At 70.3% G+C, this 444-nt stretch overlaps 1 protein-coding gene across 1 annotated transcript in view; it reads right to left on the reverse strand.

Annotated features, from left to right (window-relative positions):
- The window catches only part of DNAH17 (dynein, axonemal, heavy chain 17), a 107,024-nt gene that overhangs the window by 31,400 nt on the left and 75,180 nt on the right, over nucleotides 1-444 (reverse strand). The window contains 2 exon segments of the mRNA XM_015562672.1: nucleotides 8-96; nucleotides 221-343. Of these exon segments, the coding sequence (XP_015418158.1) occupies nucleotides 8-96; nucleotides 221-343 (212 nt within the window).

Below are 444 nucleotides of genomic sequence, written 5' to 3' on the forward strand. Positions count from 1 at the left end.
GTCTCACCCCAGGGGTGGCCCCTCAGGTGGTTTCGGAGAGCCCTGAGGCCCGGAGCGTGGACGGCACGTGAGGAGGGGCCTGACGCTTCGCTTTTCCTGGAAACGAGGCGGGAGAGCCAAGGCGGGGGCCCCTGGACGCGCCCGAGACCAGGCTGGCGGCGTGCGGGATCACGGGCAGGGTCAGGGAACAGCGAGCACGGGTTCATGGCCGACCGCTCACCTTGATGCCGCCCCAGCCCTGGTTCTGCAGGAAGTCCACGGGCGACACCAGCCCGGCCTTGAACGGGAACCGCAGGAGGAAGTCCAGCTCCACCGGGTTCAGCTCCTTCTTTGTGGACAAGACCTGTGGGCGCAGGGGCACCCCTCAGCTGCCACGGGCACCGCTCAGACGCCACGGGCACCGCTCAGCCACCACGGGCACCCCTCAGCCGCCACGGGCAGGGG

Source organism: Myotis davidii, unplaced genomic scaffold, assembly GCF_000327345.1.
Source record: "Myotis davidii unplaced genomic scaffold, ASM32734v1 scaffold991, whole genome shotgun sequence".
NCBI lineage: Eukaryota > Metazoa > Chordata > Mammalia > Chiroptera > Vespertilionidae > Myotis > Myotis davidii.